Source organism: Hevea brasiliensis, chromosome 15 (genome assembly GCF_030052815.1).
Source record: "Hevea brasiliensis isolate MT/VB/25A 57/8 chromosome 15, ASM3005281v1, whole genome shotgun sequence".
NCBI lineage: Eukaryota > Viridiplantae > Streptophyta > Magnoliopsida > Malpighiales > Euphorbiaceae > Hevea > Hevea brasiliensis.
The window spans coordinates 19,561,581-19,584,089 of record NC_079507.1 but is presented as its reverse complement, the minus strand read 5'-3'; the positions used below and the strand labels follow the sequence as shown (position 1 = coordinate 19,584,089).

Sequence of the window (22,509 nt, the reverse complement as noted above, 5' to 3'; positions counted from 1 at the left end):
GTACACCCATGTGCACAGGTTTTGATATAATAATATGTATATAAATTATTTGAGCAGTTGTATAAAAACTCTTGTAAAATATTTTGGTATGTAATTAAATTTAAATTATTGTAAATGTAAATTTGAGATTTCATTTGCCTGAATAGTTTGGTAATATTAATTTTGAGTCTTGTAATCAATGAAATGTTTCTTTTATGATGAGGTTGGTTTGAAAATGAAATGATTGATTATTGAGATTGAATTGTGAGATGAAATGAAATTTATTTGAGTTGTATTTGAGAAAACATATTGGGAGTGTTTTCTTTTTCAAGTTTGAAGAACTGTTTTCTCAAAATACAGCCGGCACTCTGCCGAAATCTTGAAAAATTTTTATAACACTAGATTTTAATTGATGATTTAAATTTCATGATAATTGATTTAAAATCCCTTGTAGTATATTTAATGGGTTACCGGTAGGCGAAGTATAGTAATTCATTAAGTGTACTACGAGATCATGTTACATCTTACGGAGGAGTAGGGTGTGACATACATGGGCCTAGTTACACGACCCGTGTGCTTTTATTCTCATGAAATTCTTCAAGCTTGTGCCTAGTAGAGACTTACACGGGTCCCTATAGATTACACGGGTCCAATTACATGACCCGTGTACTTTTGTTCCTCCATTGGCTCTCTGGCTTTCATTTAGCAGAAGGTTACATGGGTTTGTGGCTTTGCTTACACGACCCGTGTAAGGTGTATCAGCAGCTTTTCACAATCCTTTGGCCTTCCAAGTTTCCTTCCGGACTCCTATGCCCTGGGGCTTCACCCAAACACCTAAAATGATGTAGAAAACATGGAATTAAGAGTTTGACAATAGAAATTACAAAAACTAATGAAATCAACTACAATGCATGAGATTACTTTACCTAAATACTATGAGATAGTATACAAATGTGCTTAAAAACATCTATACAATTCAAGTTTATCAATCACTCCTAATGAAGAGATTTGAAAACCCTTTTTATTTTGCACCCTTTTTGAAAATCTCAAAAAAATATCAAAACATTCATCCTTATGAGCAAGGAATGCAACCCAAGTATACCTAGAGTAGTCATCAACAATCACCAAGGCATAATATGCACCACCTAAGCTAGCTACTCTAGTAGGACCAAGCAAATCCATATGCAACAATTGAAGGGGTCTAGAAATAGATACCTTATGAATAGATTTAAAAGAGCTCTTGACTTGCTTACTCATTTGGCATGCATTACACACCTTATCCTTTTGAAACTTGATCTTTGGTAGCCCATCAACTAGCTCATCCTTGTTCAAGTTTGCAAGAAGGTCCATGCTAGCACATGCAAGCCTTTTATGCTAAGTCCAGGAGTCATCACTAATAGAAATAAAGCACTTGACATCTTTGTTAGAAAAAGCATGCAAATCGATAACATATATATTTTCAATTCTTTCACCAATAAACAACATTTTGTTATCACTCATCCTAGACACAAAGCAAGATTTAGACTCAAAAATAACTTTTCAGCCCTTATCACATAATTGACTAACACTAAGCAAATTATGTTTTAAACAATCAAGAACAGGGGAGTTTTCCAACCTTACCTATTCCCCCAATTTTACCTTTACCATTATCACCAAAAGTCACTTGCCCACCTCCATCTTTCTTTACAAGTGAAAGGAAGAGATTGGCATTTCCGGTCATGTGTCTTGAACATCCACTATCCAAGTACCACTTGCTTTCAAGCTTTGAGGATCTCAAACACACCAACACATGATAATTCAATTTACTTTAGGTACCTAAATGTACTTGGTTCCTTAGGGGTTAGTAGTTCCATGATTAAAATCAAATATTCTACCATATCCAAGATGGATTTTCCTAATAGCACACCTATAGTTGGTGTGACCAAACTTGCCACAATAGTGACAATGACCATTGAACCTTCTTATTCTTGGTCCATATGTGTGAGAGTGTGAATATGGTCTCATGTGACCATTCTTTTTATGTCCATTATATGCATGTGAGCATAAGGCATGGTGAGTGTGATTATGGTTATGAGGCCTAGTAACATGTTCCTTACGAAAGTTTGATCTAGGTGCAAATCTCTTAGATGTATATGTCCTACTTACATTTTTTCTAGAAGCATATTAATAAATTGAGATCTTTCTAGTTTCATTTCCATTAGATGTCTTTGGTTCTTGTCCTCTAGGATTAGAAACCTTTAGATTAGGCATTTGAGGACTAGGCTCATTAGAATTAGATGCTTTAACAAAGATGGTCTTGGAAGGAGGTGTTTGGGAAAATTTACTATAGCCAAGTCCATACTTGATGCTAGGAGACCTTTGAGAGTCCAAAATTGCATTAAGTTTGTCCTTTCCTTTAGCAAATTTCGAAAGACAAGTTGTTAGCTCAACAATTTCATTTTTTAACTTCTCATTTTCTAATGAAGCTCATCTAAGGATTTTTGCACATTACTATCTAAAGGTCTATCAACCTTAGATGAGGTCTCATTCTCCTTCCTTAAACTAGCAAGCTCACTTTTCAAAAGTTTATTTCTCTTATGACTTAATTCTAGTTCATTATTTATAACTTTAAGAGCATTAACTAGTTCATCATAAGAAAATTTAGGAACATCATCATTTAAAGTTACCTCATTGAAGCTTTCCTCCATTGCCATGAAGCACATTTGGGCAACTTGATCATCAATCTCCTCATCTTCAGAGTCACTTGATTCATCCCATGTTGTTTTAAGTGCCTTCTTCTTGAACTTCTTGAAAGGCTTCTTTAATTTGGGACAATCAGTTCTAATATGACCCAGCTTATTGCATTCCAAGTATATGGGAGGATCCCTCTCGCTACTTTCTCCCTTGTCCTTCTTGAAGTTCCTCTTTGGGATGAACTTCTTGTCTTGGAAGATCATCTTCCTTATTCTCCTTGTCATTAGAGCTAATTCTTCCTCATCAAACTCGTTATCTTCATCACTTGAGTTTTTGGAAGATACTTTGAAGGCAATGGTCTTTTTGGCTTTGCTAAGTTACTCCACTTGCTCTCTTTTGAGAGTCATCTCATAGTCAATGAGATTTCATAAGAGCTCATCAAGTTGTACCTTGATCAAGTCCTTAGAATCCTTGAGTGAAGTTACTTTGGGTAGTGACTCCTTAGGAAGACTTCTTAAAATCTTCTTTACTAGCTCCTCATTTGTGAATGTCTTCCCAAGAGATTTAATTCCCCATATAATCTCCACAAATCTATCATACATTTCACTTATGATTTCATTCGACTTCATCTTGAATAATTCATATTGGTAGATAAGGGAATCCATCTTATTCTCCTTTACTTGACTAGTACCCTCATGAGTAGCCACTAAAGCATCCCAAATTTCTTTTGTAGTAAACTTCATACACACTTTATTATATTCACTCCTACTTAATGCACAAAATAGAATATGAATAGCCTTATCATTTAAAACCACTCTTCTTTTCTCTTGCTCACTCCATTCACCCTTAGGCTTAATTATATGCACACCATCTACAATCTTAGTTGGGGTGAATGGCCAATTTTCTACAACATCCCACAAGTCAATCCCTTTTGATTTAAGGAAATAATACATCCTATTTTTCCAATACAAGAAGTCATTACCATCAAAGAAAGGAGGGCTTATTACTGATTGACCTTCTTGTGCAATAAGAGTTGCCATTGATCTTTACTCTAAGATGATTAAATCTTATAGAATGGAGACTTGCTCAGATACCATTTGTTGTCCCTTGTAGCAACCCAAGAGGAGAAGGGGAGGGGGTTGAATTGGGTTCCAATTGCAAAATTAAAGATTAAAAAAAATTTAAACACAAAGAAGAGTAAAGGAAGAATGATGACATGAGATTTATAGAGGTTCGGCTATCCCAAGCCTATGTCCTCCCCTCAAGGCCCTCCTTAAGAGTTAACTCCACTAAAATTCTTCTTTGGGTGAAGAATAAACCCCTTACAATCACCACAAGAGCAAACCCTTGCTCTTTTACAAATCCCTTTACCTCAAGAGCTATTTAAAGCTCTATCACACTCAAAATTATAATAAGTGCTCACAACAACCTTGAATGAACTCTCAGAACAAAGAATTTTCAACTCAAATATCCAGTTCTCAACATTAACTATGGTAGCTCAAGTTCTAGAGAGAAAGAATGAAGAAAATCTTTAGAACACAATAAATTTCCAAAAAGATTATTATTATAAAACTTGTTTCCAGTCATAAATGGCGCCTATTTACAGTTTTTGTATGAAAATAACTATTGGGGGCTCATTAAATGCTAAACTAGCGGTTCAACCACCCAAAGCTTTGTTTTATTGAGTTGCAGAAATCCAGGTTCAGCTGCCAAAGTTATTTACTTCGGTTGTCGAAGGTTGGAGTGCCAAAAAATAGCCTTCGAAATGTCACTTTCGAATGCCGAAGTTCCCACTTTCAGCTGCTGGAGTACTCTTTAGACAAAATGGCTTTTAATGCTAAAAAATCATGATTTAATAAATGAACTTCAGCAGCTAAACTTTGCACTTTTGGCTACCAGAGTGCTCTCCAGACAGAAAGTGTCAAAAGGACACTTAGGCTTCGGAAATGCATAACTTTTTGACCGGAACTCGGATTTTCGATCCGTTTAAACCGTTGGAAAGCTAATTTAATAAACTTTTAAATGAAAACACTTTCAAAAATAAATTTCCATTTCTCAAATGTGAAAAGTTCATTTTACTCCCCCTTGGTTAAGAAAAAGTTACAAGTAAAGGCACTAAGAAATTAAGAGTTTAAAAAACTCATAACTTTTTGATCCGAACTCGGATTTTTGATCTGTTTGAACCATTGGAAAGCTAATTAAATGTATTTTGCAACTAAAATACTTTCCAAAATTAATTTTACATTTTTTAAAAATTTATTTAATTTTCCCTTAATAAAGAATTAGGTGAAAACTAGGTTGAACAAGATATTCTTAGTACCACCTAGACTTGAGCCAAAACAATTAATTAAATGAGATTTGCAAGATACAAAATAAATAAAAGTTATATTATAGGGTCCCATAAATGTTTGCTTCCTTATGTTGCTCTTCCTTAACCTTGATTTGAAATAATTCGGCAATTTTGAATATAGGGCCTACAAACTCAACACAAACACTTTCAAAGTATATTAGTAGCGCACTAATTATTTGTTATCATCAAAACATGGGTTAAGACACCTAAGTCCAACAATGGACTATTATACCCTAGCTATCAAGGGGACTTTCAACTACCGAAAGCCCAGCTTTTAGCTGTCAAAGTTTATTTTGTTCAAAATGACATTTTAACATTAAAAAGGGGACTTCAGATATCAAAAGTTCAGCTTTCTTCTACCAAAGTTACTTTTTCCTAAAAACACTACTAAACTCTTAACTTGACCACAATAAGCAAAACATATTCATTCTTAAACACATCATAGCACACATATAGAACTTACCACTATTTCTTTTATCTGTGAAACCCTAAGTTTCATGAGGATTCCCTATCCATGATAGGAATTATGATATCAAAAAATGGTCAGTGTTACATCTTTCTTGTTATTTCCTTTGCTTTTTTTTTTTCCCTTTTGTTTTCCAATTGCACATCCTTATCTCCAAATTCTTTATTGGATCAAATTTTGCATTAGTTGTGGATCAATATAGGAATTGAATTGGGAATGTCTGGGAAGGGATCACGAGGATCCCTTTTACAGAATTTGATAAAAGAAGTGTCTAATAATATGATTTTTAATGGTGAGGAAGAATTACCTATTGTATGTAAAGTCTCATTATGCCTAGCAGGGCGTTTATGGACTGATTGATCTTCTTTAATGGAAACTATGGTCAAGATCAGGAAGGCAACTCATAAACAACTATACTTTAGCATTTCCAGCATACCATAAGACATTTCACTTAAGAAAGGCTCTAAAATTTGATCCTTCTAAAAAAGAAAACATTTATAAGTGCTAAAGTACAGTTCATTCATTCATACATAATCATAAAAGAGTGCTTAGGGCTTAAGGCAAACATACAGACTATTGTGTTCTTACATATTACTTATGATAAATTGAAGCCAAGCACAGTAACTAATAGTTTACAATTACATGTCCACTACAAAGTCCTCAAATTTACACAAAAACTTGCTAAACCACCTCAACCTGCTAGCTTGTTTGTTGACACCTTATATTCCTACTATTCTTCACCTGGGGTTAAGGGAAGGGGGTAAGCTTTGGAAAGCTTACTGAATAAACTAACAGTTCATCATCTTTCATTTTATTCAAATCATGCATATGCAATGCATCAAGCACATGATTTTACACAACACAAATAATTCACATACGATAAACTTGTTACTAATGATTTTCCAAAACCAATTTGCCCAACTTATATAGATACTCCTCAGGACTTCCTCTTATTCGATAATATAACCAATATGCTCAGCTCATAAAGAAGCTCCTTGGGACTTCCTCTACCATAAATAGTGAGCCAAGGGCTCATTAAGCCTCACCTAGTCTTACCATATCATATCATACATGATCACATCATATCCATATCGTAGGGGAAATCATAGGTCATCCAATATCTATTGAGCATCAATAATTAATTGTAGTAATGCAGCATATTCATGTTTTAGATACATACAACCTAATAATATTATATAACAATGCATGTGGATGGTTATGAGTTCAAGTATAATTAAATAAGCATATTATTATTGTTTAAAGTTAGTGTTACTCACCTCTTGCAGCCTATCAACACCAAAACATGAATTGTAGCTATTCCTTAATTGTAATTTTCCTCGTTCCTCATGTCCAATCCTATAAAAGATGTAACACCCCTAAGTTCGGTAGTGCGTTCTACTGTTCCGGTGACCAGTGTTGTCCGGACAGCTAGAATGCCTAGAACTACACTTCGATATGAGTGAGGAGACATTAAATAATGAAATACAAGAAAAGAAAATACAAGAAAAATAAAGGAAAAATAATAGTAAACAAATGCAACTAAGTTAAGCGAGCCGAGAACCCTAGCGATGGGTGACTGCATCGGGAAGTCACGACGTGGACCGTTGACTAACCCTGGACCGCGGAGAACCCTAAAAAATATTTTTAAGACTTAAAGAGACACCTATTGAAGTATAAATATCATAAGAAATATTAAAGAAAAATTAAATAATTAGTACAAAGAAAAGTGAGAAATCGAAAAACGGACAAAGCCCGGTGTTACCGAAAAATCGGGAATGCAACCCGAACAGGGGCATTGTGGTCATTTGACACCCCAAGTTGTCTTTTGACCTAAATTTCCATTAAAAATAAATAATATTACACTTGGAAAATATAATGAAAAATTAATTTAGGGGTACCTAATGTAAATAGCCAAAAGTGGAGAGTAAATGGAGTAATTAACACATTTAACATATAAAATGGTTTAATTAATGTGAGTGGACCACTAAGAATTATAATATATATTAAGTGGGCATATTGCTCCACTAAAACATCATCTTCAACCTTTGAAGACCATCCATGCCGAAATGAGAAGCTTGAAATCCTCCATGGCCGTTTTGCTTTAAGCTTCATCAACCTCTTCATTTCACCTCCAAACACCTAGGTTGCTTCATTAAAATTTATCCCCACATCACAAGGAAGAGTTTGATAACAATTTCAAGAAGTTTTGGTGAAGATTTAAGAAGTCTCATCCATAGGTAAGTTTGAGTTTTTGAATATTGCTTTGTTAAAGTTTGTAAGCATGTTATGAGTGTTTGAATTATGAAGAAATTTTTGAGGTTTGATGTTGAATAGGAATGTGTAATTTTGGCAGCCATGGAAATACCTTAAAGGCAGGTTATTTGTGCTTGTAAATGGTGAATTAAATGATTGATTAAATGTATATTGTGTAGGAAATTGTTTAGGTGATGTATACTTAGTATATGTAAATGTAAAATGAAATTTAAAGCTTGGAAAGTAATGGAATGTAAGTGTACCATTGTGGTAGTTTGCTAACCCTTGAAGAATGCTGGAATTGATGCTTGGTTTATGGAATAATGATGTTAAAATGTGTTGGTTGTTATGGCAGTTTGAATGTATGTATAGTGGTGTGAAGGTTGGACATGTGAATGAGCTTGGTTATGGAGTTAAATTGTTGTAAATTTAGTTGGGCAAATTCTGCACTTGTTAGTGCACATTGAATGTAATGGTAAGCTGCCAAAATGACCTATAATGTGTTTTGAATTATGTTTAGGTCATGGTACAACCAGAATTAGTTTGAATGTTAAGTTTGGTGAGTGTTAAAAGTGATGTTTGATATGTATGCAAGAATTGCAATAAGGCAGTTTGAGTTTTAGGCCTATAACTTTAAGTGTGTGGCTCCAATTGGTATGAGACCAATTGGAGATGAAACTAGGCACAAAATGTGCCAACTTTCATGAAGGAAGCTTGCCAAAATTCTGCTTGCAAGGTAGCTTGAAAAATGACCAAATCCGGATTAAGTGCAAATGAGGCCTGAAAATTGACCATTTGGGCAGCAGTTAGTGTTTATGCCATAACTCACTCAAAACAGGTCCAATTGACCTGACATTTTAACCATGAATAGTTAAGACCCATATCTACAAGTCTTATGAAGACACCAAAGCCCAGAAATGACTATAAGTGTGTAAAACAGCTTGCACAAGTTTGGGTCTAAAAACTGGCCGAACCTAAAATGACCTAAAGTGACCTAAAGTGATCAATTTTGGTGCAATTTGACCAGCAATAGTAAAATGACCATAACTTGGTCTACATAACTCAGAATGATCTGAAATTTTGTCCCGCGTGCAATAAGACATAGATCTACAAGTTTGTAGTTTTGACCGAAACCCGAAAACCGAGGGAACTAGGTCGTCCAGCTAGGTCAAACTAGTATCTCGCAATCCAGCAGTATACACGGAAATGAATTTGGTAACATGTACCAACCCTAAAAGACTATCGAATGTGACATATTAATGACATTAAAACCTAAATTACCTAGAATGTACCAAGGGTCGACATAGTAGGTTGACTAAGCGAATAAATGAATTCAGTGAATTAATTATCAAGCATTATCGTTAGAGACAGTTTAAATGAGTACTGAAACACTTCAAATTGTGTTTCTCAGTTAGCAAAGACTCAGGGAGGGGAAGGAAACACTGAGTCAGAGCCAAGAGACAGTTATCAGAGGTTTGTGCACAATATTTATTTCTTTTGAATTTTTCAATTGAAATAAATTATGATTATTTGTACGTTATTGTTTTAAATTGTGTTTGTGCACAATAAGTTTGACTTCTCATTTTCTACTTAAAAATTTAATTCAACATTATAGTTTTAAATTGTGTCCGTACACAATACTTTTATATTCACTGCTTTTACTAGCAAATTTATGTAGAGAAATGAGTTATGAATAAGTTTTGATTGTTTTGGTTTTGGGAATATTATTTGGAACTTATTGCATTGCCAACTTTGCAAATGGAAATTTTGAGATAAAATGTGATTTATGGTTTGTATGAAATATTGTGATTTGAAATTGTTTTGATTCACATTTGGCATGACACTGTTGATATATTCCTCTGTCTTTGATTTATCAGTCTGGGGTGAGTGTGATTATGTTCCTCCCTCTTTGACTTCCCAGTTTGAGGTGAGTGTGGATGAGTACTCATTATTCAGCTAGCTTCCTCCCTCATTGATTTCGATTATTGGGGTGAGTGTGTCTTGTCGTGGTGTACAACACGACATGTGTGGAAAAATTGTGTCATGGCTTAAATTGTGATATTGATCGGCAATATAGTATTATTCAGTTATTTGATCGAATTGTGTTATTGATTTGCAAAACGGTATTATTCAGTTATTTGATCGAATTGTGTTATTGATTTGCAAAATGGTATTATTCAATTACTTGATCAAATTTGTGTTAGGTGAATTTTGTAAATTGTGAAATGGAATTGTGAATCATTTGATTTGTGAATCACAATAAAAGATTTATATATCGCATTTCAAATTGTTATTGTGCACCACCGAGTAAATTTTACTCGTGATAGCTTTCATTCTTTATCGCAGTAGATGATCGACAGAGGCGACAAACTAGGCTGCTAGTACATTCAGCGAGAAATCATCGGGTATATTGAGTATACCATATTCTGCATTTTATATTGTAATGTATGTTCACTGTATGCATATAGTGTTCTTGGTTTTGAGCAGTTGTAAATTAAAATTGTACATTAAAGTTGTAAAATAAATTATGAGTTATTTGGACTTGTAAAAATTGTATTATATTTCTTGTATCTCAGTCTTTGAAAAATTATTGTGGATTTGTGTTGAATTATGCTAGAGTTTGAGATTGAGAAAATTATTGAAGTGCTTTTTACAGGTTTTTGAAGAACTGTTTTATCCAAATTACGGAGGGCACTCTGCTAAATTTTTTTTTACAGAAATTACTAATAGTCTAAATGTGTTAGTTAATTCACCTCAGTTCAAAAAGGTTTTTAACACCTGTAAATAGTGCTCACCACTGTAAAAGAAGTAAGAAAAGTTTTTGAAAATCCCTTGTAGTGTATTTAATGGGTTATCAGTAGGCGAAGTTGGTAATTCATTAGGTATACTACGGGATCATGTTATGCCTTACAGAGGGGTAGGGTGTGACAAAAGATGGACCCTAATGAGTTATCCAAAATTCTAGTACTCTATATATACATCATAGCATCAATTCTAGGTCATTTCTATACATAAAATTAGGTTTTGGAGCCTTGGAATAAAAACAGAAAATGAGTAGGTAAAAGTAACTTCTATTGCTGAAATGGGGAACTTCAACCGCCAAAGTCTAAACTTCAAGTGTCCTTGGGAAGCAGTAGCCGCTTTAGCTACCAAAATAATAACTTTAGGCAGCCAAACATGAGAATTTCTAGAATTCCCAATTCAATTCTGTAGAAATTCCACATTCCAAAACACCATCAACTCATCTCTAAAGCTCTAAAAACTTAATTAAAACATATATTCATGCCATAAACTAATTAGCTAACTCTTTTAAACTTAAAATTTCATTCACCAATTCCTTAAAATCCATAACAATTTCTCAATCCATCATCAAAGTTTTAAACTTTTGAACTCAATTTCAAATGCATGAAACTTCTATTCAGCACATATATTCTAACTCTAACACTACAACTAACTTTAAGAAGCCTAGCACATAACATGTATCAACCAAGACTAACTTGAATTTGTTACATGCATAAACCACTTAACAACAAGGACCCATATAAAATTTGATGCATCTCCCACTATTACTTTGAAATCCTTCCTTTTTTCATAAAAACCTCATTTGGGACTAAGATTTGAAAGATCTACTTTTAGATCTCACATGCAACAAGGAAAAGCCTACCTCTTTAAAGATTTAAATCCTATACCTTAATTTTATGCAATTTCATTTAGAAAGACTTTAAATCTCACTTAACTCTAACACAGGAGAAATCATTTAAACTTGTCAAAATTTACACAAGAAGAGAAAATCACATAAGAGAGTTGAAGTTTGAAGTGTCACCATACATGGATAGAGACAAATGGAGAACTTTGTCCAATTTTCATCTATCTAGGTCTATAAATACTCTTGGCACCCGAGGCACTATCAGTAGTGATAAAGACATGATAGTCTTTTTCATTTCTAATCCAAAACCTCAAGTCTAAGCCTTCTAACAAACACTTATAACACACTTAAACTCTTACTATTATTTCCACCATCCTTGAAACCCTAACTTTCATAAAAAATTTCCATTATCGGCAGAAATTCTAGCATAAAAAAATGGTGGATATTACATTCTTCCCTCCTTAAAAACATTCATCCTTGAATGCTAAGCAATTCAAGAACATACCTAAAACAGATAAGGATATTGCTGTAGCATGGAGTCACGAGTCTCACATGTCAGGTTTGCATGAATAACTTGATAGCTTTTCAATTCAACAATAGGTGTGACATACTAATGTTGCTTAAAATATCATGTGACACCCCTTACCCGTCTACAATGTAGCCGAGCAAGATATGCCACTCAGTGTGCCGGAGCACCAATTCATGTTTCAATTACAATTTATCCCTTTTAATTCATTTATTTTCAAATTTTGATAAATCTGAATTTTTTCGCAAATTTTATAGAAAATCCAGCAGAGTGCCTGCTGTAAATTGGAAAAACAGTTCTTCTGAACCTGTTTAAAAACACTTCCAATAAAATTTCCAAAATCCAAACTCCATTATTCACACATATCTCAACTCAATCTCAAAATTTCAATACTATTTTCAGAAACTGTTTTTCTTTTCTGTTCACATCATCACTGAAAGCACATTCATATTTCTCAACATTTCATTTATCAACATACATTATACAGAAAAATTCAATAACATGAAATTTCTTATATTTACATTGTTACATAATTTCAAGAGTTTATAGTTACAAACCAAAATTAATACATAATACAAAATGCCAAATACAAAATGCTACCCAAAATCCTAATGTCCTACTATATGCAGTGCAGATGTGAGGTGACTCTGGACCCCGGATGCAGCTCTGAAGGCTCACCCTGTCTGATGTCTGCTGGGCTCCCCAGCTAGGTCTCCAGTACTTACGCGTAGCAAAAGTGACGCACTAAGTAATTCTGCTTAGTGGTGACAATATAAAATAAAATATAATATAATAAAAATAAGTATGCAGAATGTTTGTTTACATTTTTTAGTAGACTTAATTTCTGATATTATTTGCAGTGTTATTCAAATAAAATTTCATAAGGTTTATTATCATTGCCCGAGTAACCTATATTAGTCGACTGGACTGGATAAACGGGTAAACTAGCACTGGGTACTAAGTACCTTGGACCATCACACCATCAGTCACATTTTGTGTCTCCTGGTGTGCAACATAATAGCTAATAAGCTGTAATAATTATCAGGGTTAAAACCCAAGTATATCAACTCAAATAACATAGCCAAAGGCTATTATGTCATAGAATGGCATAGGAAGCCATGAAACACATAATGGCTTGAAGCCATACATCATACGCAGTACTGCTATCAAAACTCTATTAGTATGCCAACCTATCCAAACCAATCACATTAGGCCTACTAGGGTATATTACAAAGGCATTTCTTGAATATTTGTACTTTACATGTAGGGTTACTATTCATTTCATTAGTCAACTAAAATGTTAACTTTTTCATAGATAATAGGTATATTGGTTCAAATATCACCAACATAACACATTTTGCATTCTAAAGTTGTTGGCATTGGTTGCCAATTTCATTTCAAAGCTTAATGTTAATTGGGCAAAATTTTCAGTTTTCATGCTTTGTATTTACTGTTCCATTGGTCATTTTTGCAGTGGGAATTTAGCAAAATGATCAACATGAAAGTTGTTCCTTATTTTGTCTAGTTGCATTTCCTTTTTGAATCACTCCATTTGGAGTTTTGTAGCTCAAGTTATGGCTGAAAAACCACAATTGGCCGGATTGAAAATTTTTCTAGAATTTTTGGACTGACCAAATCTATAGTGTTAGGAACAGTGACTGTAACTCACTTTTTGAATATGTTCTGGTCATTATTTGGGTTAGGTTTCTTCATGAAAGTTGTTGGTCTATATCTCAGCTTGTTGCTGGTAAAAGTCAGGTCAATTGGACCTTTCTACACTGAGTTATGGCCAAATGACCAAACACTATTCATTTGGTCATTTTGCCCAGGCAGAATGCAGGTCACCCGGATTAGGGCAATCTTTTGGTCCACTAAATTTGGTTTTCTGGGCATGGTTTCTTCACCAAAGTTGAGCCATTATGTGTCTATTTCAATTTCTAATTGGCTTTGCACCAATTGAACCTCTACAATTTATGTTATTGCTGCCCAAACCTGTTGGACTCATGATCAGTCCTGCAGGTCACCAAGGGCAGCCACACCAAGCTCCAATCCCACTACACAATGCACTTCATTTTTTATTCAAACAATACCAAATTGTCACTAATTGACCATTAAAACCTACTTTCATTATCACATGTTTAAAGTCTCATTTTTCACCCCAAACCCTAACTCAAATATCACAAACCATGCATTATCATGGCATTTCATCAATCCATTTAATTCATGCATATTGAGGGCAGCCAAACTATCGTTTTAACTCCATAAAACTCATCATAATCATACCCTAACCAAGGCTGCCGAAATTTATGGGATGGCATACACATAGTATTTAACAAATTTTCTTTGTAATTTGCACTCATACATAGTCCTTAACATGAATTTAAGGTGAAAATTAAGGTTGGGTCACTAACCTCTATGGAGTGAAGTTTCCCCACTTGCTAGGGTTCTTGTTTTCCTTTTCCTTTTGCTCCCAAAAGAATCACCAAGATGCAAGAACACTTTTTTATGTTGGGAGTATAGGGTTTTGTTAGGTAGAAGTTAGTAAAATCAAGCTTTGAAAAAGCTTGAAAATGGTGGTTATGGAGGAGGGTCACGGCAAGGAAGAAGAAAGGGAGAGAGAGATCTGATTTTTTGTTCATTTTCAGCCCATTTTGTCTCTTTAAGATAAGTTTATGCCATGTGTCCATATTGGATAGGTTGGGAGAATCTTAATGACATCATTATGATGTCATAAGTCCATTTTCTTTCATTTTCTCTCCATTTCTTGTCTATTTAATTGCAATTAAATTTTTAATAATATTTATTCATATTTTATGTCATAGAAATTATTTATTTAACTGGACAAGTTGGCCAAAAATCATCTTTGAAGACAAAATGACCAAAATGCCCTCCGTTTGGCTTAACAGACTAAATTTGTTTGTACTGATTGAAAAATTTTTGTAAGCATTTTCTTGGCATTCTAATGCCATAGAAACCTCAATGACTCTTCACTAAAGTCCCAAAAATTATTTTATAAATTTTCTCCCAGGTCTAGGGCTCCTAGTTGCGAGGATCGCAACTTCCCACTAGGTTACCCATCGTTAGAGCACCGACTCATTTAACTTGGTTGTATTTTATTTCTAAAATTTTTCCTAAATTTTTCTTATCAATATTTGAGTTAATTATAATTCCTCACTTTAGTTTCGATATTTTTGCGGATGTTCTAGCTGTCCGGACCGACATTGGTCACTGGAACAGTAGATTGTACGGACTAACTAAAGTGAGGATGTTACATATCATGTCTTTATCATTGCATACTTAGTCTTTTGAGTTTGTTTCATATTCAATTAGCTTGTTAATGCTCATTTTTATGTTATTAGGTGATTACAAGAGCATGTAAAATCATATAAAGCATAAAGAGGTAAATTGAGCACAAAAAGAAGCAAAACACACATCAAGAAGTAAAACACACATTAAGCATTTTAAGGCAAAAGGAGCTACGATTTTCATGAGGACTTAGCCAATGACAAAATAGACTTAGAGGTATCTTATTCATGGTATTTGGAGGCTAAGGGTGAAAAACAAATAGATTTGAACATCAATCCAGGTTGAGCTTCTTTGGACAATCTTAGGAGCTTGCATGTGATATACTATTTAGACTGTGAATTTGACCTTATGGGCTTGTAAGGACCTTAATTGATATATTTTGAGGTGATATATGAAAAGTGAGACCAATTGGGCTAGATTACATTAGGGGTTACATATTAAGTGTGTTTGGGCTCTTTATGGTTAGTTATGTGGGACTAGGAGTTAGGGCCTTAATTAGTGGGTTTAATTATTTTATTTAAGGCCCAAAATAAATAAAATAGAGGTGTGTGGGTCCCTAAGGTTGTGCAAGTGGTAGATCTAAGAAGAGTTGTTTTTAACTTGTTTTCCTACTTTAACTAGGATTCTTGATAGAGTTTTGAATCAAAATGCAACTAGGACTTTCAAATCAGATATGGAATCTTAGTTAACCTATTTTTCTCTATAAAAAGGGTCCAAAATATAGATATGGAGCAATTCAATTCTCTTCTACTCATAGTAGCGAAATTCCCCCTTTATGCATTCAAAGATATCAACTGTTTGATTTAGTTGTTATTGTGATTTCTTTTTCTTTTTGCTTATGGAGTGCTTCTACATCCTTTGGAGTGTGTAGCATCATCATCAACATTAGATCCAAGTTGTTCAAATTAATTTTAAAAGAGGCAGCATGCTTTTCTCTCTTCTTTTATTAATTTGTTTATGTTTAATGTTCTTAGTTTTGTGTGAGTACTTTTGTAATTCAGTAGAGAAATAGTTAAAGCCATGGAACATGTTACCATGAGACTTTGATTTGAGTTTAATAAAATCCAAATTTGTTCTATATTGAGTATCGCTTTTCTTTTGGTTTATGTTATGAATGTTGAATGTATGGTTAGTTAGGGTGGCCAACTAATTAATTATGGATGAAAGGGTGGCCAACTAATTAATTATGCATGAAAACATATTGCTAAGTTAAGATAATTTGAGTACTTAATGAAGGAGTGGAAGAATGAAAAACACAAATTTATACCATTGAATTCAAAAATTTTCACCTAGGGTCACATGCATCATGCAAGATTTATTTTTATCTATTTGATTTCAATGATAAACAACATATTAAAACTCTTTTAATATGTTTTTGGATATGTATTTGCTATTTAAGATTTTAGAATTAATCAGATTAATTTTAGAACGCTAGATTAAATCAAGAACAAATACACTAACCTCTTAATGCACTGTAGCATATTTGTGCCTTTGGGATGCGTCTTTAGGACACTAAATGTTGTCCCTCTAGCTTGTCCATACCAAGTTCACCTATGGCAGCCCTTGAATAGCTTCTAAAGCTTTTTCTATTAATTAGAAAATCAAGTTTTTTCCTTTTAAGAGATTAAAGATGTAAACAGGACATTAAAAACAAATTGTAGTATTTTTAATTCAAGAGATTATTTGCTAATCTCTTGGAATTGATGAGAGATGAAGAATAAGAGAGAATGGGAGCTTCAAGGGTGGCAGCACAAAGGAGGCAGCAGCTAATTGTTATTTTTTCTTTTCATAACAACACTTATATAGCTAGGTTACCACTTAAAACCCTTACCACATGTCACCTTCTGATTGGTTCTAGGTTTAATTAACCCAATCACATTGTGCTAAGTGTCAAACCTATATTTAATCTTAATTTTAATCATCTTATATGATTAAAAGACATTTGGCAAGCTTATGTGTAGTGCCATGTGTCACCACCACATGGTGCCACATGTCACCCTGTGAAATGACAAAAATGCCCCTATGTCTTAATTTTGAGTTCTCAACCCAAAATAATCATTTCTCTTCTTCTAATCAATTTATATCAAATATAAATCAATTAATTAATCTTTATTAATTAATTTCTCATTAATTAAATTCATATTTAAACACTTTAAATATAAATTTAACTTATACTATATATCCAATAATCTAGATTTGGTTTCAAGCCATGCTAGGGACTTTGCAATCTAATTGCAAACCAAACCTATTTAATTAATCAATTAAACTCTTTAATTAATTAATTAAATCATATTTAATTTGGTGATTACTTGTGTATGTGTGTGACTTACTAGGCTCATCACTAGTTGGCAATGAGACATGATATCAACTCTTAATATCATCAGAACTCTTTCTTACCATAAATGATTTCTCTAAATCATTTTATGCACCTCATAGACCATGGTTAACACCTAGCATAGCATGCCATGGCCACCCAATCAGTAATAAAGTTTATCTTAAATGAACCTATAATCTTATGTTACCATGCACTAGAATCTTTCTATTACAAAATCCCAATTCAAGCTAGAGTCATGGTTTTTGTCAAACCCCATTTGTTATGAATATTATGTTCTCTTTTAATTTCAGTTCTTGATTAAAAAGATTTTCTCATCAGAAACTCTTTTCTGATTAAATCTATCTGTCCTAGCCAGGAACTTGAAATAACAAGAACAATTAAATGAACATAGGATTTTATCCCTATTTACTTAGAGGAACAGATTCCATCTTGATCAACACCTACCTCCATATATAACTAGTAGGAGCCAACACATGCCCATATACCCATACACAGTACATGTATGAAAGCAGTATCAAGCTCAAACCACCTATATACAAGATAACTATGCTATCTCAGGTCTAAAGATTATATACACCAATATGATTTATGACAATACATTGACAAGAGTAAACTCCATGTGCTTGTCATAAGTGTCACTAGTTCGACCTATTTATCATGTATAAGTGCCTATCATGTTTGTCATATGGCATGAGACTCAGCATTCCATCTTATTTATATCTCATATAAATAACTTGGAAACAAACATGAATACAATCTTTTTGGATAAATCATGCATGTCCTTATTGTGAAGTATCCTCGATTGTGAACCTGTTTATGATACTTTGTACTAAAATACTGTCACTCATATTCTTAACAACTTAAGAATAATATTTCTAACAAAATATCAATGGACATTTTCTATTACACATAAATATATTATGTAAACAGAAAAGTGAAAATGCCTTTTATTAATAAAACATGTACAAGATACATACTAAATGATATGCTCTAGGGCATACCACTAACAATCTCCCACTAGCACTAAAGCCATTCATTACAATATCTTAGACCCATCTTCTTAAGATGTCGGTCTAGCTGAGTCTGTGACATAGGCTTAGTGAATGGATCAGCTGGATTTTCAGCTGATGCTATTTTTTGTATGGCTACATTGCCTCGTCCAACTATTTCTTTGATAATTGGTAGCGCCTTTCTATGTGTTTGGATTTCTAGTGAGACCGGGGTTCCTTAGCCTGTATGACTGCTCCATTGTTGTCACAGTGTAGTGGAACTACTGACTCAATGGAAGGAACTACTGCAAGTTCTATCACAAACTTCTTTATCCAAACAGCTTCCTTTGTAGCATCTGATACAGCAATATACTCAACCTCGGTAATGGAATCTGCAGTCGTACTCTGTTTGGAACTCTTCCAACTGACTGCACCTCCATTACAAATGAACACATACCCAGAGGTAGACTTTCTATCATCGATATCTGATTGAAAATCAGAATCAGTATAACCATCCAATTGCAAGTCTCCACCTCCATAAATCAAGAATAAATCCTTAGTTCTTCTTAAGTACTTAAAGATATTCTTAACAGCTATCCAGTGTTCCAAACCTGGATTGGATTGATACTTGCTAGTCAAACTAACAGCATATGCGATATCCGACCTAGTACACAACATTGCATACATTAAACTTCCAATAGCCGAATCATATGGAATCCTGGCCATTTTATCTCTTTCTTCAGGTGTCTTTGGAGACATCTCTTTAGAAAGGTGGATACCATGTCTCACTGGCAACAATCCTCTCTTGGAATCAAGCATGTTAAACCTCTTTATGTAACACCCCTAAGTTCGGTAGTGCGTTCTACTGTTCCGGTGACCAGTGCTGTTCGGACAGCTAGGATGCCTAGAACTACACTTCGTTATGTGTGAGGAGACATAAAATAATGAAATACAAGAAAAGAAATGTAACCAAGTTAAGCAAGCCGAGAACCCTAGCAATGGGTGACCGCACCGAGAAGTCACGGCGTGGACCGTTGACTAGCCCTGGACTGCGAGGAACCCTGGAAAATATTTTTAGGACTTAAAGAGACATCAATTGAAGTATAAATATCATTAGAAATATCAAAGAAAAATTAAATAATTAGTACAAAGAAAAGTGAGAAATCGAAAAACGAACGAAACCCGGTGTTACCGAAAAATCGGGAATGCAACCCGAACAGGGGGATTATGGTCATTTGACATCCCGAATTGTCTTTTGACCTAAATGTCCATTAAAAATAAATAATATTACACTTAGAAAATAAAATGAAAAATTAATTTGGGGGTACCTAATACAAATAGCCAAAAGTGGAGTGAAAAAGGTGTAAATAACACATTTAACTTATTATATGATTTAATAAGTGTGAGTGGACCACTAATGGAATAAACTAAGTTAAATGAGGCATGTGTACACCAAATATGCAATCTGCAAATTCATTTCTTCAAAGTTCCTCAACCATGCCGATTTGAGAAGAAAGAAGAACTCCATTGCCGTTTCACTTGGAGCTTGATCCATCCCTCCATTTCATCTCCAATCACTTAGATTGCTTCATTAAAGATTGTCTACACATCATAAGGAAGAGCTTGATACCAAAATCAAGAAGTTTAATCAAGGTTTAGCAAGTTCCAACCATAGGTAAGTTTACATTTTTTAATATTGCTTTGTTAAACTTTGTGTACATGTTATGGGTGTTGGATTTGTGAAGAAAATTTTCAAGTTTGAGGAGTTATTGATATGTCCATTTTGGACAGCAATGGAGTTATGTATTTAATGATTTATTATTACATATATTTGATGTAAATTCATGTTGAGTAGAGGGATTTAATATCCTAGTAAGTTATTTCCATGAAAATGTGGTGATTGTGCACTTAAATTGGAGATTGACGAATTGTGGGACACTTTGGCATTGTAGAACATTTCGGCAGCCTTGGCACACTTTGATAAATGTATGAGTTCATGAAGGTATTGGCAGAATATTGACATTGAGGATTGATGGATATGTATATAGATTGGTTGTGTAAAGTGTATGTAAGAATGAGTAATGTTTAGGTGTATATGAGATTGTACTTAAACTTTGTAAATTTGAGTTTTAATTGGTGTATTGAGGATAATTGTAATCTGCCCAAAGTGACTTTAAAGTGAAGAGGTATGTGGTTTTGGTAAAGTACCAAAACAGAATTGGTAAGGGAAGTGGACATATAGCAATTAAATGTGTAATGGATACATGTATATGTAAGGTAATTAAGGGCAGTATGCATTTTAGCCTATAACTTTAAATGTATAACCTCAATTGGTATGAGACCAATTGTAGGTGAAACTAGGCACAAAATGTGCCAACTTTCATTAAGAAAGCATACCAAAATTCTTCTTGCAAGGTGACATAAAAAAATGACCAATTCGGATTAGGTGCAATTGAAACCTGAAAACTGACAAATTGGGCAGCAGTTAGTGTTTAGGCCATAACTCACTCAAAATAGGTCCAATTGACCTGAAATTTTAACCATGAATAGTTAAGACCCATACCTACAAGTCTTATGAAGACACCAAAGCCCAAAAATGACCGTAAGCAAGTCAAACAGCTTGCACAAGTTCGAGTCCAAAAACTGGCCGAACCAAAGTTGACCATAATTGACCTAAAATGACCAAATTTGATGCCATTTGACCAGCAATAGTAAAATGACCATAACTTGGTCTACATAACTCGGATTGACCTAAAATTTTGCCCCGCATTCCGTAAGAAATAGATCTACAAGTTTGTAGTTTTGACCAAAACCCGACAACCAAGGGAACTAGATCGTCCGGCTAGGTCAAACTAGTATACCGAAATCCAGTAAGTTGCATTAAAATGCACTAAACAAGGAAATGAGTTTGGTAAAACATACCAACCCTAAAACCCTATAGAATGTGACATATTAATGACACTAAAACCTAAATTACCTTGAACACATCGAGGGTCGGTATATTAAGTGATTAAGCAAATAATAGCTTTTAGTGAATTATTTGTCGAACATTATCGATAGAGACAGTTTAATTTAGTACTGAAACACTTCAAATTGTGTTTCTCAGTTAGTAAAGACTCAGGGAAAGGGGAGGAAACACTGAGTCCAGACCAGGAGACAGTCATCAGAGGTTTGTGCACAACTAGTTTTTAACTGATTTTGTTTTGAATATTTCATATGATTAAATAACATAATTTTCTTATGTATTATGTTTAACAAGCATTGGATTTAATTCAATGATTATTGAAATTGTTATAGTATGTATGAATTTAGCTTTGTGAAATGGTATTTCCACAAGTATTAAGCATTGTTATGGATTGAATAAATTATGTTTTGGAAAATTGTGCTAGAACATGTTTTGAATTGTGATGGTAATTTTCATGGAAAAATGCAAATTTATGATTTGAATTGTGATGAGCATAAAAATTATTGGATATTGGAATTGACTTTGAATCGAATTATATTGTGATTTATGCTCACTAAAAGGATTGTGATATTGTTTTATATCTCACTATATATGCTTGACTAGGTTATTACCCGTCTCTCTCATTTGTTGAGAAGACAATGGAGTTAGTTGTGTTTTGATTACCATGGTACGTGCACAGGCTTAGATTTTCCTCTGATTTGAGGTTAGATCTAAGTTTATTTTATCGTTATGGCCCTTGCGGAAGATTCATTATTGTGATGGTACTGTGCACGATGATTCGACCTCCCTGACCATAGGGAGTTAGAATCTGATTCGACCTTCCCGACCATAGGGAGTTAGAATCACATCGAAGATGGCCCTATCGGATTAGTCTTGCATAGTTAGTGAGATAAAGAATGATTTGTGAGATACAGCATGGTTTTTGAGCTACAGCGTGGTTTTTGAGATACAACATGGTTTTGAGATAAAGATTGATTTTTGAGATACATAATGATTTTTGAGATACAGAATGGCTTTTGAA

The 22,509-nt window shown here is 33.9% G+C and overlaps 1 protein-coding gene across 1 annotated transcript; it reads right to left on the bottom strand.

The window, feature by feature from the left end:
* Positions 1-801: 801 nt before the first annotated feature.
* Positions 802-2,936, bottom strand: LOC131174023 (uncharacterized). The gene is made up of 5 exons (XM_058137051.1): positions 2,471-2,936; positions 2,215-2,372; positions 1,595-1,741; positions 1,255-1,353; positions 802-813 (listed from the first exon to the last, which is right to left on the bottom strand). Exons 1-5 carry the CDS (start codon positions 2,934-2,936, stop codon positions 802-804), a joined length of 882 nt encoding a protein of 293 aa, XP_057993034.1.
* Between the last annotated feature and the right edge of the window lie 19,573 nt (positions 2,937-22,509).

Bases quoted from the DNA above. Each gene is read 5' to 3' on its own strand.
- LOC131174023 (XM_058137051.1), bottom strand. From the start codon at position 2,936: ATGACAAGGAGAATAAGGAAGATGATCTTCCAAGACAAGAAGTTCATC. The intron at 1,742-2,214 runs GTTTCTAATCCT...AGATCCTCAAAG, and splicing joins CTCAAATGCCTAATCTAAAG to CTTGAAAGCAAGTGGTACTT. The intron at 1,354-1,594 runs GTTGGAAAACTC...TCCTGGACTTAG, and splicing joins AAATTGGGGGAATAGGTAAG to CATAAAAGGCTTGCATGTGC.